The sequence below is a fragment of the Oryzias latipes genome, chromosome 2 (assembly GCF_053564925.1).
Source record: "Oryzias latipes strain Hd-rR chromosome 2, Olatipes_Hd-rR_3.1".
Lineage (NCBI taxonomy): Eukaryota > Metazoa > Chordata > Actinopteri > Beloniformes > Adrianichthyidae > Oryzias > Oryzias latipes.
Genome location: NC_136238.1, coordinates 50,617,361 through 50,630,269, shown reverse-complemented (window position 1 = coordinate 50,630,269; position 12,909 = coordinate 50,617,361). Strand labels below are relative to the sequence as shown.

The window sequence follows — 12,909 nt, the reverse complement described above, 5'->3', positions numbered from 1 at the left end:
TAACTTTAAAAACTTCTTCAAATCTGACTCTAAAATCAGACACTAACTCTCCATCTTTTTGCTTAGTTTTACCATCTTTTTAAATTATTACTCTTTTATTTATTAATCTTCTTAGTCTATCGCTATTTTACTATTTTACTAGCAGTCATATATGCTTGTTGACATTCAATGCCATTCAGATGATAAGCTCTCTGAACTTCCATCATTTGCCCGTGAAAATCCCGTGGGTTTTCCCTGTGAGAGACAACTCCCTCTACTGCCTTCTTAACATCCTCCACTGTCCAGGTCCTAAACACAAGAAGTGTAGGTCTCTGGCCATCTTCTCCAGCTCTGGGATTGGGCACTTCAATCATTGGAAATGTCTCTGCAGCTTTAGATGAACCTCCAGATTCTTCCAAACCAACCTCCATAGGGGTGGCCGTGATGCAGCGGTAGGGCGGTCGATCAGCGATTGTAATATTGCAGGTTCGATTCCCACCTTGCACGCCCATGTGTCGAAGTTTCCTTGGGCAAGACACTAAACTGCACCTTGCCTCTGGTGGGAGGTTGGCGCCAGTGTTCGGCAGCGGAGCCGCCATCAGTGTGTGAATGTGTGTGTGAATGGGACTGTGACTGTAAAGCGCTTTGGGCCTTCGTAAGAGGGTAGTAAGCGCTATATAAGTATACACCATTTACCATTTTACTCCATTCAAGTTTTTCCCTTTTCCTCTTAACGTCATTTTTTTGGGGGTGGGGGGGGGGGGGGGGGGTGGGGGGTTATTTAAATCAGTCAGTGGTGGGTAAAGACCCATCAAGGAAGGTGCAGATGGCCCCCTGGTAGGGAGTTGAGAAATCAGCTGGTTTCTGCTCTCCCCCTTTTTATCTTGCTCCTGCTGGGTCAGCTGCAGGATTCTGGGTCTTATCAAAACTGATTCATCATCCTATTTTTTTTAGCAATCAGACATGCTTCCCTAATTTTACTTTTCTGAATGCCATTCTTTCTTTTTGTTGCTTCATTTAACCCGTTTTGCACAAATTAATTCTTCACTTTTTTTGTTTCTTTGTTTTATTTAATACTTTATTCTGTTTTTAATTTATAACTGTTGAACTAATTCAGCACATTACTATACTCCAAGATTCCCCTTAAAATCAAAGTGTTTATCCCATTTTCTCAAGAATGTAGATGAGCCTGGATGAGCTCTTTCCATGTATTTTGAATCCCCTGCTAATTCTACTTGTCAATTTGAATTCCCCATTTTTTTAATTTTTCTTTTATTTATTAAGTTAGTCACAGAGTGTGATCAGAACCAACAGAGAATTTCTCTCAGGACCGAATTTCACTCCCCGTGCAACAAGCTTCTAGGTCAGACCTATTGTCTGATCCGGTCACACGTTTAGGGTCCTCCCAGGAGCAAAACCTGTTTTAGACTCTGGGTTCTTTTCACCTAAAGCCTAATGAGATGAAATCTTGTTCTACTTCAACAAGCAGCCTTGTGTTAACACCGCAAGGTTTCCAGCTGCCCACTGCTTCGAACAAGTTCACTCCATTTACACACACTCACATTCACACCAAAAAATATGGAACCCTTTTGCGCGTTTTAGGCTGCAAGACTTGAACCTTTTTGCAGATGATGTTGGCTTCATCAAACCGGAGCCTCCAGCGTGCATTGGGGCGGTTTGCAGCCGAGTGTGAAGCGGCTGGGATGAGGGTCAGCACCGCTAAATCCGAGGCCATGGTCCTCGACCGGAGAAAGGCAGTTTGCCATCTCTCGGTGGGTGGAGTGTCCCTGCCCCAGGTGGAGGAGTTTAAATATCTGGGGGTCTTGTTCACGAGTGAGGGAAGACCGGAGCGTGAGATTGACAGGCGGATCGGAGTGGCGTCCGTAGTTATGTGGTCCCTGTATCGGTCCGTTGTGGTGAAGAGAGAGCTGAGCCAGAAAGCAAAGCTCTCAATTTACCGGTCGATCTACGTTCCAATACTCACCTATGGTCATGAGCTCTGGGTCATGACCGAAAGAACGAGTTCCCGAATACAAGCGGCTGAAATGAGCTTCCTCTGTAGGGTGGCGGGGCGCTCCCTTAGAGATAGGGTGAGAAGCTCGGTCACCCGCGGGGAGCTCGGAGTAGAACCGCTTCTCCTCCACATCGAAAGGAGCCAGTTGAGGTGGCTCGGGCATCTAGTCCGGATGCCCCCTGGACTCCTTCCTGGAGAGGTGTTCCGGGCATGTCCCACTGGGCGGAGGCCAAAGAGGCCATAGAGGAGAGGGGGTGTGAGCGCGGAGCGGGGGACTGTCGGAGAACCGTAAATTAAAAGTAAGGTGTCTCCCCCAAAAGTTTTGGAGTCTTTCTTAGCCCACTCTGGAGGCTGAGGGTTCAGAATGGAAAAGTGAACCCCGAGGAAATCTCCCGTATGTTTCTGACTACGGTCGGAAAAGAGAAGTCATCGCGCAGGAAAGGTTCAACACTTGGATCAAACTGTTAGCACAGCACGTCTGCAAACACTTCCTCATTCAAAACTCAGAGGGAGCCGAGCAGCCCTCCTTTTTCCTCCCCCGTGCATCCCCTCTGGAGCGCCCAAGGCAAAGCCTCCTTCCGTCGCCGCCTTGCCTCCATGACAACCACAATCACAAAAGTCTGAAGGAGGTCCGTGGAAGGCGGAAATACTGCTACGTAGTCCTCAAAACGTCTACGTTTGATAGTTTCAGTATTGTATAGTGTAAATGCAAAAATCAGATATGGGTCACTTTTAAAAGATGATGCAAGCGGGTCGTCAAAAAAATCGGATATAGTCAGAAAATCGTATTTAAGCATCAAGACCTGCAGTGGAAAGGCGGCCGTAGTGACCCACTTGGATGGATTCTAAGTTCAAACAGTTTTCCTTATCTGCTAAGGACAGTGTGTCGAAAACCCCCTCATCCTAGCTGGGGATGAGAAGCAGATGAACAAACACACAACTGTCTCTAAAGATAAAAAGGTCAATCTGAGTTAACATTTAAACAATGTTAATAATAAAACAATTTCCTTCACACTACTGCTCTGGTTTACGTCATGCATAGATGGTGTTTCACTGTGAGAAAGCTTTGGGGCGCATACGGGGCCGATCAGCTGCTCTGCGGACGCCCCGTGAAAAGCGCCGCTCTCGCCCCGCTGGCTCTCCCCGCTGGCTCTCCCCTCTCCCCTCTCTTACACCCTTCAGGAGCGCTCTGGGCTTGGGTGCCAGGGGACCAAGTGAGCAGAGCAGCTGGATTAATAACATTGTGTCTGAAGGGGGGAGGAGGATGCTTTTTTACGTGTGCGTTCTGTTGTTTTGTTATGTGTGTGAGAATTTAGACTGCGAGCCGTCCCGCTGCTCTGGGTTAGCGGCTGCAGGACTCAGGAGAACCGCGTCCGAGCCGAGCTCGGGGCGCCAGCTCACACAGCGGCTTTGGTGCGGTTTGTGTGAACTTTTCAGAGCAGAAATCAATGTTGCTCAGTCCTTAGAAACGGTTCAAACAATCACGTGGATTTGTGTTTCCAGTTGTGTCTCAACAAATAAAGGCTGATGTTATTGCTGCGTTTCCCAAAGTTCCTGGATTTTGTGTCCATCCATCAGGCTAATGTTGTTAGCCCGTGTTAGCCTGTCCTAACCCTTCTTCCAGCTCCGTTCTTCCACAAAACAGCACTGATCACACGGATTAAATATAACGATGAGCGAACAGGCGCTTCATAATATTCATAACATTAATAAAAGCACGTTTGGAAGATCGTCTCGTATTACGGAGCTGCAGCACATGCTGTCTGTCTGTGGCAGTGGTTTGTTTACAACGGGACCTAGTTCAGCATCCGGGTGATTTTACACTACTGCGCATGCCCAGATGATTCATTCCGAATGAAAGTGTGAGCCATGGGAACGTTTGTTCTAATCGGAAAAAGGTTTTCTGACCCCACGTGCACGGGTGAATTTTAACCCGACCATTGATCCCATCAAGATATTCTGCCCATGTAACCCCAGTCACTGACAACAGTTTTCACAGCAAATAGTTCACATGTTATTAGTTACAACTGATCATGATCAGAAGGTAACTCTTTTTCTGGTTTTTACAACAGTTAAGGACTTAATGCAGATGTTTCACAAAGGAAGAAATAAACTAAAGCAGTATAAAGGTGAGATCTAGAATCTTCTCTACAGAAACATGATTATAAATCATCATCAGTCTCTGTCTGCTCTGAGATTTGAACAGTCAACTTTCACATTCATGAACCTGTTTAGAGATTTGTGTGATTGCTGATCTTCTGTCTTTTTTTTTTCTACAGATAAAGGGCCAACACTCCTGGATGGTGAGAACAACTTTAGTCTGGGAACAAACTGAACTTTGATTCATTTCTGTCTCTGACTACAGTTTTTATTGAAACATAGTAAACATGTTATTAGTTACAACTGACTGTTATTAGAAGTTAACTCTTCTTTGGTTTTTCACACAGTTCGTCAGGGGATTTTCAAAATTTTATCAAAGAAAGAGAAACTAAATCTGTCTGCAGGTGAGATCTAGAATCTTCTACAGAAACATGATTATAAATCATCATCAGACTCTGTCTGCTCTGAGATTTGAACAGACAACCTTCACATTCATGAACCTGTTTAGAGATTAGTGTGATTGCTGATCTTCTGTCTTTGTTTTTATAGATGACTTTAACAATCTCCTGGATGGTGAGAACAACTTTAGACTGAACTTTGATTCATTTCTGTCACTGACTACAGTTTTACAGCCTCCAGCTGTGAAAAGAATGATGCATTCAATAGTCAACATTTTAGTAGGAACAACTGATTGTTTCCATGAATTAACTCTGTTTTGGGGTTTTAAACAGTTGCTCAGAAGATTTCCACAATCATCGTAAAAAAAGAAAGAATTATGGATCAAGGTGAGATCATGAATCTTTTTAACAGAAACATGAGTGTAAACCAGCAGCAGATTATTTTTAAATCACAGAAAACATTCATGAGTTCAGATTATTTGATTGCTGATCTTCTATTTTGTTGTTTACAGAACGGAGGTCGACCAATGGTGAGTTGAAACTTGAGTTACTCATTTCTATCATGAACAATTACAACCTTCTAAGGGCTAGAACTCCTCCAGAGTGTCCTGGTGTAAAACATTGACCAATCAGAACTGGTTAAAGTCTTCACTTCCTTGTTCTGATTCTGCTCATAAAGTCTCTCAGTTCCAACAGAAATACCAGCTAAAGCTCGTCTTTAGCGGTGTAGCTTTCCACAGAATCCGGTGTCAGACCGTGGAACAAGTGAACAAAACCATGAAGCTCAGAGAAGAGAGTCTGTCTGACATCACTACATCTCCCATGATGCATTGGGTTAAAGTGACAGCGTCTCTCTTCCCTGTTAAATGTCTTAAACCACAACAAACACACAACAGTATTACAATCTTCTTGATGAAATCAGAGGTCAGAGGTCAACAGTTTAGTTCTCCTTCCAGGTTTGTGTTTCTTTACAACCAAACATCCCAGAGTTTGGTCCAAGTCATCTTTCTGACTGAAACACTTTTCTAAGAACGTCTGGATTATTTTAGATGTTAAACTGAAGATAAAGTAAGAACAACATTTAAGAAACAGGATTAAGATGAAGTGAATAACAGACACAATTAAACTAAAATGAAACTATTTAATCATCTAAAAAGAAATAAAACATTTTTGTTCAATTTTTCAAATACTTTTTCTTTCATTTAATTCATTTATTTATTTGTTCCTTTCATGATTGGAAGGGAGCAGAATTGAAGAATACAATTCTTATAATTATCTGCTCCCTTTTAAACATTTTATCCTATTTACATTTCTCACACCATCACCTGTGCTCAGATTTGACAATATACAGTTCCACTACACAGTAAATACATTCCATTCATTTAATACATACATTCCAAACATTCCATTCAACAGTCAAGTTTGTACAAACTAATTTGTTTAGCTTTATACATGCGTTTAAATTGAATAATATTTTGACAACTTTTTAACTGATTCTCCTGGGAATTCCACATTTTTACCCCTGCTATAGACAAACACTTTTGCTTTAATGTTGTTCCAACAATCTGTTGTTTGAAATCAAATCTTCATCTTTGATTAAGACAAGAGAAAAACTAATAAAACTTCAACATGTTCACTTTTTGTGTAACTACAGACAACATAAATATAATCATAGTGTTTTTGTGTAAAATGTATATATTCTATATAAAGCATGGCTTTTTTTGTTGTTGTATGCATTTAGTTTACTTTCGGTATTTTGGTGCACCGAATTATCTACCAATGCCAGTACCTGATAGACCTCGGTCTGAGACACACTCAGCCGGTAAAAAGAACTTTCAGCTGTGCCACAACATCCCAGAGGAAATGGCAAGGCTACCTAGATGTGTGTGGATAGTCAGCCCACCCGGCAGGCGACGAAGGCGGAGGAGAGAGAGGAAGCCGAAGCTAGGCTGCCGGGCTGGTCCAGATGCAGTGCTCACTGGAGTAGATGCCTCACTGGCAGGAGAGCTAAACCACTTCTTTGCCAGGTTTGACATGCAGAGGCCCTCAGTGGACACAGCATGAGGTACTACTAGGGCTAAAATCCTGGACATGTTTTTTTCTGCTGCAGACATTTTAAACACGTTCATCACTGCACTGACATGAATAAATACTAAACTCTGTTTGATTTTAGCTGCTTTGCTGCTCCTTCTGGGTTTTACTTTGAGAGAAACGGGCCAGAATCGTTGAAAACGGCAGAACCCTGTACGAACACCGACACAAAGTCTAAAATCCATATCTGCCTCGGCGTGCCGTCAATATGAGACAGAGACACTTGATTGGTTAGAATCTGGACCAATCAGCAGCTGTGTGATGGCAGCTTGGTGACGTCAAACCGAAACTTAACACAGCAAAGATAGGAAAAAAGTGAGATGACACACAACGCATGCGAATTTCTTTTTGGCGATGCCAGTGGCAGTCATATCACGCTAAGTCGCGCTCAAAGTAGTCAGCAAAATCAAAGATAGGACAAAAGCGAGATTTGACAGAACGCACGCGAAAAAATGTGTTTTGCAAACGCAAAAAACGTTTTTGAAAGCAAAAAAAAGTTTTTGAAAGCAAAAAAAACAATTTTTGAGCAAAAAACTTAGAAAGTTTTGTGTTCAACTTAGAAAGTTTTGTGTGCAACGTGGTGGCAGAAATATCACTCCATAGTAGTCTAGACTAAAAGGAGACAAACATTCACCTTGACAGTAGCACCATTTTCTAAAGGATTAACAATACAGCTCATATCTGGGCTCTAAGGTTTTAATAAAATTAAGAAACCCCGTCTTCTCCACGGAGAAGATGATTAAGAAGGAGTCGCGGTCAGACCCCCCCCCCTTGCGGCCGCCTCCTCTGTAAACAAAATCCTCCGGCGACCGCGTCGCAAATGAATGAATAAATCGGTACAAGTAATAATTACAACGCAGTATTCTTTATTAACAAATAACAGTAACAACCAACTAATGAACTAACTATACAGGCGTTGTAGAATGAGTATGTGTTTCTGTGTCAGGGCGCGTGCGTGTTTAAGAGGACTGAGCGCGTGCCACAGGAGCGCGCGTGAGAGCCTTTGACTTCGATGGGCTTTAGGCAGCGCCAAATAAATCATCAAGGACTCCCACCATCCCAACCACCACCTGTTCCAACTGCTGCTGTCAGGCCGGCGGTACAGAACACACAGAGCTCGAACCAATAGACTCAAGAACAGTTTTTTCCCAGAGCAGTCAACCTCCTAAACAAATGTGAATCCCACTTCCTGAACAAAATGTGAACCTCAAAATAAAAAAAACTGTAACATCTGTATAACAATCATGTGCAATATTAACAGTCTGGAAATACAATAAAAAAGTTATGTGCAATACATGTGAGTTGAATCAATGTATATATCCATAGTTCAAGATATTTTCTATTTCATTCTAAACATGTATGTAACCCATTTAACTTTGCTCAAGCAACTGGAGAGCACCAGTAATGTCGTTGTAACAAGCCTCTTGTGAACAATGACAAGGATTCTAATTCTGATAAAACAAATAAATCACTATTTAGAAAGAATATATTTGGTTTTTGTGAGGTTACATAAAATTGCATGTTAATAAACTGAAGGGAAAAATAATGACCAGGGTAAAACTTAAAATAATTTAGTTGAAAATTATTACTGAAAACTAACTTAATTTTTATTACATCTTGTAGAAAAAACAGCTACAACTTCCAGCTTTTTCTGCCGCAATTATCACAAAAATGCATGGAAGACTGTGTAGGGACTGTAGACCAATACAGACTGAGATTCTCCTTTTTTTACATTTTTGGATGCTGGTGTGTTGCGGGATTTTTTGTCAAGGAGAAAGTGTGCCGTGGCTCAGAAAAGGTTGAAAAACACTGATCTAAACAATGGTTACCATGGAAACTGGCTGTCATAGACGGAGTTTTCTTTTCACTTCAAAAATGATTCTTTGGCGTTTTTCTATCCTATCCTATACAAACATTAAACAGACACTGAACTTTGAACAGACAACATTCTTGAGTTTAAATTGTTTGATTGCTGATCTCCTGTCTTTGTTTTCACAGATGAAGAACGTGTTCGTTCATATGGTGAGTTGAACACTTTAGATCAGTGGTGGTGAACAAGTTTGACACCAAGAGCTGATTTTTTTCAGTGTGAGAGTCAAAGAGCCACACCACACACTGACCTGCGAAGACATACACACACAAACACGCAATTATAGCCGTATTATTGTCCAGAAAACACTCCTCTCCCTACAACACTACAGCAAGTGTTGTATTTTGTGTGTATTTCAAGGAAAGTGTCCACCTTCAGTACACACATGAATGCAGAGGCAGCACATGGAACAGCTAAGTAGGCTAGCTAGTTAGCATAGCATAGCATCAGCAGTGTTAGAAATAAGTGGGGAAAAATGGTTGCCAATAAACTTGGTTGTCCTCCTTAATTTTTGGTTGTCCTTGGATACCAGTATTCGACAGCGACGAAACCTACTCTGATATCAGGACTTATATCTTTATTTCTTCTTTACATCTGATATCAACTGCCTCTTATGATGGACATTTGAAATAGTCTTTAAATATTAAAATCAAACATTTTACTAAATATCGAAGCATCTGGTTACACAAAGTATTGCCAAAAACTTGAAACAAATTATTTTTGTGTATTTTTGAAGACCTCTAGCGGTCGCACCAGGTATTGTTGTTCAACACGTATTTGAATACCGGTAATCTTTATTGAAAAGGGTTCATGTACAAATAGAAATGATTTGCTAACATGGGCGCACTTGGTTTGTCAGTTGAAAGAATTTGCTGCATACGTCTCAATTCAGAGGTTGCCAAAAGCGAAACCTTGAAACTTGAGAAATAATGGAAAAATACCAAAATGTTGAATAAAAGATCAGGTTGTCACACGGACAACCATCAGGTTCATTTTGGTTGTCCTCCATGAAATCTGGTTGTCTTGGACAAACGGATAACCACTTATGTCGAACGCTCCATCAGTGTGTAACAACATCGCTGTCTCCAAATCAATACCTTTTATTAAACTTTCTTTGCTGCTGTAAATCCGGCATGTTTGTCCCCTTTGTTTCGTCTGAATCCTGTTAAGAACATACAGATTGCGTACAACCGCTAGCCAGTCCCACCAGCTTGAACTTAACTCAGGCAGACAACTTGAGTCAAAAAGTGTTCATAAAGCATTCACACATGCCACTTGGCTAAGGAGAACGCCAGTGATGAAAGTCAGGCAAGGAAAAAAGTCCGTGAACTTTTCTTTGAGCGAGAGTAAATTTTGAAAAATCCATGGTCTTAGATGCATTCTGGTGCATTCTGGCAGCTAGTTATTCACTTCTTAATCAAGAAACTAAGACTAATTGGAGCATCATGATTTGTCATTCAAACCCCTAGTTTGACTTGCCATTAAGGACTTGCTGGTCCTGAAAAAGAATTTGGATAATTGCTCAAAGTTACACAATCCTACAATCTAAGCTTTTCCTTAAAGCTGCAAAACATACAATTGCTAAAATATAGTAACATCAAAGCCTTAAATTGCAAAAAGAACACCAATAACTATGATATTCTATGAAAGTACCTCATTTATTTGAACGATTTCTGCTTTAGAAATGACTGATGTACAACATCCACTTGCACTGTTTTCTCAAACTATAATTACATCAAAATATGGGATCTGCTTTAAACTGTCTGTCTGTCGGGTCTGTCTGGATAGACTTTAATAATCCCGAAGGAAATTTTAAGTGGCCAGCTGCCCATACTTAAAAACACAATCGTTCCTAAAACAAATAAAAACACAATAAATAGATAAAAACATAAAAGGATAAAAAGAATAAAAGCAAGTATGAGCAATTCCTAACAACATGTCAAGTTTCCCAGAAATTCAGCTTAATCAAAAGCAAGAGTAAGATGGCGCCCCCAGTGTGCGACATCGCGCTACTCTCACAGTCAGGTTTTGTTTTGTTTTCTTTTTGTTAGATGTGTTTCTGTCTCGTAATGTCTACAAAGTGTTAGCTTACATCAAGTACGACCGGGAAGCCCTATTACGGCTAGAACAAACTAATCACAGAGGATATTTCGACACAAATATCCTGAACCTCCACCCGGAGCTTCACCCCCACGCTGGAATCTCACCACAACAGGCCGCAGCAGGATCGTCTCCCAGAATCGAGCTGCCGCCTCGCAAGCGCGGAAGACGGGGAGGGACTGCACGTAGGCTACGCCGGCTGGCTAGCCGCGGGAGGCTAACACTCCCGATCATTCTCCTCGCCAACGTACAAAATTTCTGGCGAACAAGATGGACGATCTCATCAGCAGGTTGGCTACACAGCGACACATCCAGGACTGCTCCATCTTTTGTCTCTGTGAGACGTGGCTCGGACAAGGGACCCCCGACGAGGCCATAACACCGGCCGGGTTCAGTGTTTACAGAGCCGATCGCGGCGCCGCTGAATGCGGCAAAACGCGCGGCGGGGGGACCGCGATTTTTATCAAACAGTCCTGGAGCTCCGACAACACCGTCATCTCACAGTCTTGCTCTGAAAACGTGGAATATCTGACTGTTAAGTGTAGGCCATTCTACCTACCGAGGGAGCTGCAGTGCATCATTGTGAGCACCGTTTACATTCCCCCCTCAGCTAACGAGGCAGCTGCACTCCAGGAGCTGCACAACATGATCAGCAGGCATGAGAACAACTACCCTGAAGCTGCATTTGTGATCCTAGGAGATTTCAATCACTGTGATCTCCGGAAAAGTCTTCCAAAATTCCACCAATTTATTGATTTCCCCACCAGGGGAAAAAACATTCTGGATAAATGTTACAGCAACATCAAAAACGCATATGCTGCCACCGCCGAGCCTCACCTCGGAAAGAGCGATCACTTAGCCATCCTGCTTTAGCCCACATACACCAGGAGGCTTAAAGCAGATCCCATCATCACAACCAGGACTGTTATGACGTGGACTGACAAAGCTGTGGAAGAACTGAAAGGCTGCTTGGAGGCCACAGACATGAGCATACTCAAAGCAGCTTCACCAAACATTGATGAATACACGGACACAGTAAGCAGCTACATAGACTGGTGCACCTCCATCCGGATTCCAACTCGGACCATCTGCATCTTCCCTAACCAAAAGCCCTGGTTCAACACAGACGTTCGCATAAAAATATACAAACGGCGTGCAGCCTTAAAATCTGGAGACAGCACAGCATACAAACACGCTCGCTATGACCTCCAGAAGTCCATCAAAGCTGCCAAAAGAAGCTACAGCCAGAAAATTGAGAGCTGCCACAGGGAAACCAACACAAGAAGCCTGTGGCAGGGGATCAAATCCATCACCAACTACAAGACAAACAACACCAGCAGATCAGAGTTCCAGGATAATATCCCGCCGGACAGCCTTAACAGCTTCTACGCAAGGTTCGACCAGAACAACAAAGCGGTCCCCCAAAAGACCTCCTGGGCCCCAGAAGAGGCAGCGCTGCAGGTGACTCACACACAGGTCCTCAGGGCCCTGAAGCAGGTGAACCCACACAAGGCGACGGGACCGGACCACGTTTCACCAAGGGTTCTGAAAGCCTGTGCGGAGCAGCTAGCAGAGGTCTACACAGGCATCTTCAACCTCTCGCTATTGCAGGAAACAGTGCCCCGTATCTTCAAGTCCTCTGTGATCGTGCCGGTCCCGAAGAAAACACACGTCGCAGCGATGAACGACCTTAGACCTGTGGCTCTCACCCCTGCAGCAATGAAATGTCTGGAAAAGCTGGTTCTGTCCCACATCAACTCCTTGGTCGACGAATCAGTAGACCCCCACCAGTTCGCCTACCGCCCCAACAGATCAGCAGAAGATGCGGTGGCACTGGCACTTCACTCCACCCTGCAACATCTGGACACCAAGAACACGTACGCCCGGATTCTGTTCCTGGACTACAGCTCTGCCTTCAACACCATCAGGCCCCTGAAGCTGACTGATAAACTCGCAGATCTGGGAATACCAACACCCACCAGAAACTGGATCCTTGACTTTCTCACTGACCGACCACAGGTGGTGAGGATGGGAAAGAAGGTTTCTGCTGAGCTGACAGTCAGCACCGGTACACCACAGGGGTGCTGCCTCAGTCCAAAGCTCTTCTCACTTTACACCTACGACTGCACCTCCCCCGACTCCAACAACATCATCATTAAGTATGCAGACGACACAACCGTCCTCGGCCTCATCAGAGGAGGGGACGAGTCTGCATACAGAGACCTGGTGCTCAGGATCACCATCTACGGAGAGGACAACGACCTTGTTCTCAGTGTAGGAAAAACACAAGAACTAATTGTGGACTACAGAAGGAAAGCACCGCCATATCAGCCGCTAATCATCAACGGGACTGTGGT

At 43.3% G+C, this 12,909-nt stretch overlaps 1 protein-coding gene and 1 long non-coding RNA gene across 3 annotated transcripts in view; one reads left to right on the top strand and one right to left on the bottom strand.

Annotated features, from left to right (window-relative positions):
- Positions 1-12,909, bottom strand: part of LOC144989566 (uncharacterized) — a 368,718-nt gene that overhangs the window by 330,724 nt on the left and 25,085 nt on the right. The gene's annotated exons all lie outside the window — the stretch shown is intronic.
- Positions 1-12,909, top strand: part of LOC144989137 (uncharacterized) — a 35,924-nt gene that overhangs the window by 12,652 nt on the left and 10,363 nt on the right. For both annotated transcript variants that reach the window (XR_013653288.1, XM_078941221.1), the window contains exons 14-20: positions 4,066-4,122; positions 4,273-4,296; positions 4,441-4,497; positions 4,643-4,666; positions 4,825-4,878; positions 5,004-5,021; positions 8,581-8,604. Coding sequence is in view for 1 of the 2 variants with exons in the window: in XM_078941221.1 (XP_078797347.1) it covers positions 4,066-4,122; positions 4,273-4,296; positions 4,441-4,497; positions 4,643-4,666; positions 4,825-4,878; positions 5,004-5,021; positions 8,581-8,604 (258 nt within the window). In the remaining variant the exon portion in view is untranslated. The remainder of the gene's footprint in view (positions 1-4,065; positions 4,123-4,272; positions 4,297-4,440; positions 4,498-4,642; positions 4,667-4,824; positions 4,879-5,003; positions 5,022-8,580; positions 8,605-12,909) is intronic.